This window comes from Tachypleus tridentatus, chromosome 2, assembly GCF_004210375.1.
Source record: "Tachypleus tridentatus isolate NWPU-2018 chromosome 2, ASM421037v1, whole genome shotgun sequence".
Lineage (NCBI taxonomy): Eukaryota > Metazoa > Arthropoda > Merostomata > Xiphosura > Limulidae > Tachypleus > Tachypleus tridentatus.
This window is the reverse complement of record NC_134826.1, coordinates 91,922,834-91,931,282: the sequence shown is the minus strand read 5'-3', so window position 1 is coordinate 91,931,282 and position 8,449 is coordinate 91,922,834. Positions and strand designations below refer to the sequence as shown.

Sequence of the window (8,449 nt, the reverse complement as noted above, 5' to 3'; positions counted from 1 at the left end):
CATTCAATGAAAAAATATGCTAGCGTAAAATCAATCCAATACATTAATATTTAGGGGTTGCGTAATGCGCACAAAATAACAACGTGCTTCCAGAACCAAACGAAAAGTTGGCATTAGTAAAAGGCTAGCTTCGGCTTTAGACAGAACCCAGATCAGTGACCAAAAAGCTGCGCAAATTTTGCTTCCTTTTGCAACTCATATTGGACATAATATCGAGGATCTTGCCATTAGCCCCACCATACTCTTCTAGCAGCTGAATTGAAGGAAAGTTTTTCTCCAAACGTTCCTTTGACATTACATTGGGATGGTAAGCTGATGCCTGACTTGGTTGGCAGAGAGAAGATCGAACGTTTGGCAATTTTAGTTTCAGGTGAAGGTGTAGAGAAGATTCTTTCAGTGCCCAAGATTGATAGTGGGGATGCAAATTCAGTAACTTCCGAGACTGGATCAGTTTTAGTAGAATGGAATGTAAAAGACAGAATTAAAACGCTTTGCTTTGACACCATGGCAACCAATACAGGATCCAAATCTGGCGTCTGTCTGAGGATTGAAATGTTACTTGAATGTGAGCTCTTGCACCTTGCCTGTAGACATCACATTTTGGAGATTCTTCTGAGTGCTGTATTCTCTACTCTCGTGATAGAGACATCAAAAAGTCCAGATATTACTTTGTTTTTAAACTTTAGAGATTGTTGGCCTAAAATTAATAAAACTAAGTACATAACAGCAGTAGAAGCAATGCCACTCCGAATACAGCCTTGGAAGGATGATATTGTTCAATTTTGTCAGAATCTCCTTCAATCTCATCAACCACGGGACGATTATAAAGAGCTCTTGGAATTAGCTGTCATTTTTTTTGGATCTCTTCCACACTGACGTTCTTCAGTTTCTTTCCGTACTTCTGGTGCTGTACATCGTGCACGATGGGTGGCTCGAGCAATATATTCTCTAAAAATTTGGATGTTGCAAGAGGAGTTTGGTAGACTGCAACCACGGCCTGCTTCATCTCATGTTTCATTTGATGCACATTTCTGCAGCAAACTTGTCAATTTGTGTGTCTTTATAATTAAACATTACTTGCTCTCATGGTTTACAGCTAAGGATGCTTCCGTGGCAGCTCAAAGGGACCTTACACTACTCAAGGAACTTGCATTGCATGAAAATCATATGATTAAGGAAGTTGGTACAAAGGCAATGAATCAGCATTTATGGTATTTATCTGAGGTTGTAGTTGGGCTTGCGCTCTTTGATGACAGTGTAACGAATAGCGACAAACCTAAGATAAGAATATGAATACCGTGAAAGGATCTCCTAGGCCAACTCCATGTTTAACAGTTGATGCTGCAAGCAATGCTGTTTCCAGAAAACTTCCACATTTTTTTACCTCGGCAACGAAGAAAATTTTCTACTATCTGGATATTAGTAGCGCATTTTTATCATCACCACCGAAAGAGTGGAGCACCTCCAAAGAGTACAACCAAGGAAAGGACAGAGTAAAGAAACTTTTTGTGACAAATGACGCAGCTGAAAGAGAAGTAGCTTTAATTCAACAGTTTACGGCAAAGGGCCGCACCAAGAATGAAGATCAATTTTAGTATATGATTCAGGTGGCAGAATTTCTTTAAATAATTTAATTACCATTAATAATGTATGTAGGGTAAATTTAAGGAAAATAGTGAACTTTGTGAGGGATGCACGACCCCTAAATATTTCGCGATTGAAATGAAACTTTGTCTACGTTCTTTTCTCATGCAGTGGCACAACTGAGCAAAAAAATTGGGACATTTTAATTTTTATCCTTTATCCGCTGACACACCCTAATGAATAGTGCCTTACAAAACATATTTGCTAAATTAGAAATCTCTCATTTAGAAAATACTGAATAGATGGAAGGCAATCAATTAGAAGCACATGCCACCTATGTAGCTACTCTTAACTGAACAATAAGATTAACTGTTGCAGTTGTAACAGCCCCACAGCTAAAGGTATGGAGAATATTTAATGACTTGCTGCAGCTTGAAACATGGTCTATATGGCCTGCAACCTTGCACATTACCCATAAGGCTCGGCTTACTTCATAAAAGAGACAACCTACTTTGTGTAAACTTACATAAAACATGGAGTTTTTAGTATCTGAAAGCCACCATCTTGGTTTGGAAAAACATCTTCTAGGAAATAATAAAGATGTCCAACTGCTATTCCTATACAGAGAGAGTCAACCTGTTAATTCTTACAAGGTGTAAATGTTTATGCAACTAGCAATGTTTTTCTTATTATCAAACAATCAAGAAAGGCACATACAATTTAAAAAACACATAACATACCTTATATTCTCTGTTGTTAACAGATTAGGCATTTCTTCTGCATTTGCTGCTATGCATTACTTCATTTCAATGACTAGTGTTATGCTCCCCCAACTTGTATCTAAATCTATTTAAATATTTTTCTTATAATTACAAATATTCTTGTGTCATTGAACTTATTTTGCTCTGACTAGGCAAAAATTCTGGCATTGCTTTACTTTCATTTCTTTATAAATACCTTACATATCACTACTAAGTAAATTCTACCCAAATTGAAAAAAGCTCAAAAACTGAAGGATAGTTGTTCAGCTTCATATGAAGTTTTCAGTTGTATTTTTTTTAAATGATAATACTCCTATTTTATGATTACAGTTTTAGTATTTACTCTCCATTATAATATATCACAATCAATACACATGGAAGTGTGGAACAAAACTCTATTGTATATTGCAGGAAATCAAGAAACATAATTTAGCTCCAAATACTGCTCATAAGTTGAGCAGAAATTTCTTCCCTAATTTTAATAAAAAGAAAAAAAAAAAAAAAAAAACTTAAGACATTATAAAAACAAATAAACAGAAATAATCATTTTGCCCATCAAAATTACTCCTACACTAAATAAATGAAATGACATGGCCATTTGCATCAATAACACTGGAAATCAAAGTAAAGCATATGACATGTCATTAGAAGAAAACATCCACAACATTATAAGACTGACAGAAAAGTATTTGTCTAACAACATGTATACTGGCATTTATTCTCAACTTCTTCAAACAGAAGTGTCATGCAAATCCCTCAAATAATACAAAATGGAATTTACTGCATTACATTGAACTAGGAATTAAAAGTTGAATACAGAACCCTATGAAGCTTGAAGATTACACATGTTTACTTTCTTTTGATAACTGAATATAAGAACAACAAATTAGAACTTGAATTTCAATTAAAGAACAACTATGGGAAATCAGTTAACAGTAAAAAGAAGGGTAGCACAAAACTAACCCATTAAATCCACCATCACTGAATTTCCAAGCAAAACTGAGAATCCTAATAAGACCCATGGTAAAAATGGTGCCTGAAAGTTCATCAATCCAAAGAAATTCATTCTAATGTATGGATTTCGACGACTCCAAATGTAAACCAACATGATTGTAAAGGCTTGTCCAAGGAAAAGAAGATTAATAAAGAGAGCTATTATCTGATCTTGAAGTCAAAGTTTAACAAAACAATTCATCTTATTTAAAAAGATTTATTTGTACTTTTTAAAACTTGTATATGTGTTTATTCCAGTTTGCTAGCATTATGTATATATGGTTTGTTTGTTTTCTAAAATATAATTTTAAGTATTCTAAAGTTATTCTTGGGATAATTTACTATTCAGTGAGATCAAAGATTTTAAAAACAGTACTGCAAGGATACAATCATGACAATTCCTCCAAATAAAAACATGAAAAAAAAATCTGCTGTTCGGCCTCGGAAAGAGCTCTCTTCCAACATTCGGCAGTAACGGTATGTAAATATCATGTTGAACAGGAAATTGAATCCTAATGTTCCAAAAAATAGAAATGTTGTAACTAGTCGCCATATCTGGAAAACAAAATTAATATTGGTAACAGTTTAAGAGAAGTTATATTTCAAAATGTTCATATTAACATTTTATAGTTTTAATCAAAACACATCAAAATAATACATTAAAATCTTATGGTGTTTAATGCCTAAGCTAGCAAATGATTTATTGATTGGTAATTGATAATAAGATTGATAATTAACTGTCAACAAACAAAATCATGGTTTGGCAGTTAAAGTATGAAAACTTTTTCTCCTGAAGAGTTAGTCAACTATTCAAAAGTGCTCAAGATTCTTAAGTGTTTTGAAGTTTTCTTGAATTTTTTTTTCATCCTTTGTGGTAAGCTCTTTCATCATACCATAAACCTTGGTGTCTTATAAACGACTGTATAAACAGCACTTCAGCCAAGACTTGCTGAGCCCCAGTACTGAGCAAAAGGACTTCTGATCAGGGGCATACAACATCAAATATCAAGACAAAGTGCTATTACATACACTTTTTCCAGAAAGCCCATACTGGTCTAGCAGAGGAAGATGTGATTAATGTTACATCACACCAATTAATGACCGACTCTGTTAAGTACCTAAGAGATTAATACAGAAAAATAACAAAGATCATACACATCACAGACTAAGAATTTAAAAAAATATGAATAAAACTGAAAAAGATGAAGTCACCTATTTATACATGTATATTTCAATTTTATTAGAGCTTGATTAGATGGTCCACTCAACAAACTTCATGAAAAGTACTGTAATATACCCTTTAACTGCCAAACTTATTTAAATTAGATTTACCTGAGAATTTCAATTTATTACAAGAAATTATTACAAGTTCAACAAGTATGTATCTTGAAAAACGTTTGACAATTAAGTTTTTTCAAACTTTACCCAAGTTACATGAGGGCATTTTAAACATCATCACATACATTATACTGACCAATGAGAAACCTCAAAATCATCCTGTATTAGATCTTAATTATACATCACATTGCATTATGGCTATCAATCTTCTATTCACCATAGACATACAGTTAAAACTTATTTTTCTTAGCCAAAATACTAAATTACAAAATTGTGGTTCTTAATATTTAAAAAAAAACCTTTTACTCACCTGGTAATGTTTTATTATTAAATCTGGATTAAAATAGAGCTGAAAAGGAGAAACAATGTCCAATTGCTGAAAAATAAATTTAAACAAAATGAAGTTTTAGCAATTTAAATGAAAAAATAGTTAATGTTATGTCTCAGAAATGAACTTAACCTATTATATCTCATATTCCTAAATTTACAAAACAAAAAATATTTATTTTGTTTTCAATGGTACATGAAATTTAAAAAATCAAAACCTTGTGAATAATTAAAACAAAACATTACTCTGAAAATTACACCAAATAAAATTACCATAAACACCTGAAAGACTTCCATAAAAAAAAAAAAAGTAATATTCTTCATTAAAGAGTAACAATTACATCCCTTAATTATTTTTTTCTGTCTAGATAAAGTGAATTTTAGTTTGTATACATGATTTTGAGAAATGTTTGCAAGGAAAAACCTTCAGCTTGAGGAGGTTCAAACATTTCTCATCACTTGTATTAGATCAACTCAACTGAGGAGTAGTTGAATTCATTCAGTCACAATGCAGTGCTTATACTCATGATTTACTTTAACCAGATGAAATCCAATGACCTACAAAAAGCTTGTTTAACCTGTGGTTTGTTTCTAGATAAAGTGAATCCAGTATTTGTTATTTCAATTTCTTAATACTAAATTTTTGTTAACCCCTAAAGTTTTTTTTTTTTTTATTAGTTTTGAAGTCAGTGTTTTCTATCAATATATGTCATTTTTCTAATCTACTATATATCCTGCACTGTGCTTTAAGGATTGGGGTTTTGATTTCCTAAAGTACTTATTTTATTGTTTCTGTAGTTATCCTTACTGCCAATTATTCTATCTGTCATTGCAACTGCAATGTATTTCATACATTTTTCTGAAGCTTATAGCTTATTTAAATGTTTTAAAACAAGTTAAAAAAGGTTGCAAAGTGTTTGAGCAGGCCAAATAGTGAGCTTGAAAGACTTTGCATCACAGACTTAATCACAACAGTTTTGTTATGAATAAAAATGTAATTACGATAAATGAATTTAATCTATATATGGGTGTCTGTGTGATCCTCCAGGCTATTATGAAAGGAAATGTGATGTTACTGCTTGGTTTAAATTTTACTACCACTAAGTGTTTTTGTAGTTCCCATTGCTAATTGGGTTATAGGTACATTTGATGCTTACACTGGCTCTAAGAATTACTGTACAACATACTTATGTAGAAGAGTTATTCATACATCTCTTTAAAAAAAAAAAAACACGTAAAAACAGAAATATTAAACATTCATAAATCTATTGAGAACAATATAAATAGCAACACTTTCATTTAATAAAAGTTGAACTTATTGAAGTAAAAGTCATTACTGCAGAGTATACAATTAAGTAAAATTTACAGTAAGTGTAAAACAAAGCACAGCTCATCTTACAGCTGAACTGCTCGTATTTCAATTCTTAGTGTATGACACTATCATAACATTACAAATTTTGTTTCATAATACTGAATATTTTGTTTTTATTAGACCTTTAAAAATATAGCATCTATTTTTTTCTACTGAAATATATCTCTTTATTATTTCTTCCTCCACCACAATTGTTAAAAGTTGTGTTGCATTTCATCTAAAGATCTGAAGTGCACTATACTAATAAATTTTCTTTTATCTTTATACTCATAAATTGCAGCCTTCATGAGAGAGTGCATCAAATCACTACTAAAGTATTGTACAATCTGGCATGAATTTGTGTTTTGGTTTCACTTTCAGTAAAACCGGGGGGACGGTAACTTTTAGTTAGTCTCATGCAGTTTAATTGGATTACGACGTAAATAATACTGTAATCTAATCACGAGTCTAGAAATAAAAGTGGAAACAAACAGAAAATAAAGAAAACTTACCACCGCTAATGTTGTCAAAACACATGCAGTCGTATAGGCTCGGGTTACAGGAGGTATCTGCATATATTCGTGTTGAACATTATGGTAGGCCATGTTCAAAACCAATTTTAACTGCTTTCACTCTATAGCCACAGCTGAATATATTATAACAATCTGTTGACTACTTCAAATAAGCTCTTAGCGAAATGAAACACAAATTAAAAGCTAAAACGTTTCTTACTTCTCTTCTCAGTATTAGATTTAAACAAATAAATTTTTACAGTTGATTCAAATATAACGAAAGCTTCTATTAGTTCTCACAAAATGTACAAGTTCAAAGAGTAAATATTTCAAAACGTAGACATACAATCAACAACTGAAAACCCAGAACACCAAGTAACTAACCACTGAACATTGCCACTAATTTATATATGACCGCTAAATGGCAAGTTTGAGAAATTGAATAACCAACATGGTTATTACACGTGTACAATATTTACTCACGACACATATGCGTTGTATTTACATATGCTTCTCCGAATTCTTGGAATGTAATAAAAATATGGATTCTGATATGATCATTATTATTTAATAGTACTGAATATTTATATCTGGTTAACAAATATCGTTATTTTGCTTTTTACACCTTTTTTTTGTTTGTTTCTTGAATTTCGCGAAATGTAACTCGATGGATATATGCGCTAAACTGATTCTAAACTTAAAGTTGTTGTTGTTTGTCATTAAACACAAAACTACATAAGGGTTATCCGTGCTCTGTCCATCACGGGTATGGAAACCCGCTTTCTAGGAGCATAACTTTGCAAACATACCCCTGTGCCACTGAGAGCTAAATTTAAAGTGATAATATGTATTTTAAACAGAAAGCTGCACAATGGACTGCTGTTTCGTGCTCACTATGAATCAAAAATGCTTTTTAACGTTATAAGTCTTCATATTTAACGCTGGGCCATTAAGGAAAGAAGTGACAGAGAGAAGAGAAGTAACGAACACCACTCACTGCCAACTCTCCGGCTACATCTTACCGACGAATAATGGGATTGAATGCAACATCTAAAAGAGAACACGTTCGGGAAAACGTTACGAGTTTGTGCTAATTTAGGAATGTGTGTACGTGTGTGTTGTTACGTATTATAATTTATTTCGGACATATTTCATATATACAGTTACGACAGAAAGTGTTTGTACCCCTGCGTCCCGAGTGGTATTTTGCTCATAACTTAAAAAGTATCATGAGTAGGCTAATAGAAGTATAATATATTATAAATATTAAACTAACACACATCTACATAATTTTTTATGTAAATTAAACGACAAATAAACTGTTTATAAACAAATAACCAAAAATAGGAGGAACAGAAAGTGTTCGTACAGTTCAGAACGTGTGAAAAATTTTGTTTAGTTTGACGAATAAACTACATTACACCATTCCAGAACTAGACACTTGGTTTATAATTATTGGAATTTAGCCAGCAAAAAATGTACTTTCGGCAATTTAGCGCCGTCTCCGTCATTATCTGCTTGGTCATCATGGAGAACAGGAAACAACTGTCCAGTGATTTAAAAAACCGAATTATTGTAAAATA

The 8,449-nt window shown here is 32.1% G+C and overlaps 1 protein-coding gene across 1 annotated transcript; it reads right to left on the bottom strand.

Annotated features, from left to right (window-relative positions):
* Nucleotides 1-2,045: 2,045 nt before the first annotated feature.
* On the bottom strand, nucleotides 2,046-7,261 carry LOC143244531 (derlin-2-like). The gene is made up of 5 exons (XM_076489374.1): nucleotides 6,867-7,261; nucleotides 4,987-5,052; nucleotides 3,726-3,893; nucleotides 3,309-3,504; nucleotides 2,046-2,201 (listed from the first exon to the last, which is right to left on the bottom strand). Exons 1-5 carry the CDS (start codon nucleotides 6,957-6,959, stop codon nucleotides 2,107-2,109), a joined length of 618 nt encoding a protein of 205 aa, XP_076345489.1. The 5' UTR covers nucleotides 6,960-7,261; the 3' UTR covers nucleotides 2,046-2,106.
* Nucleotides 7,262-8,449: the final 1,188 nt, after the last annotated feature.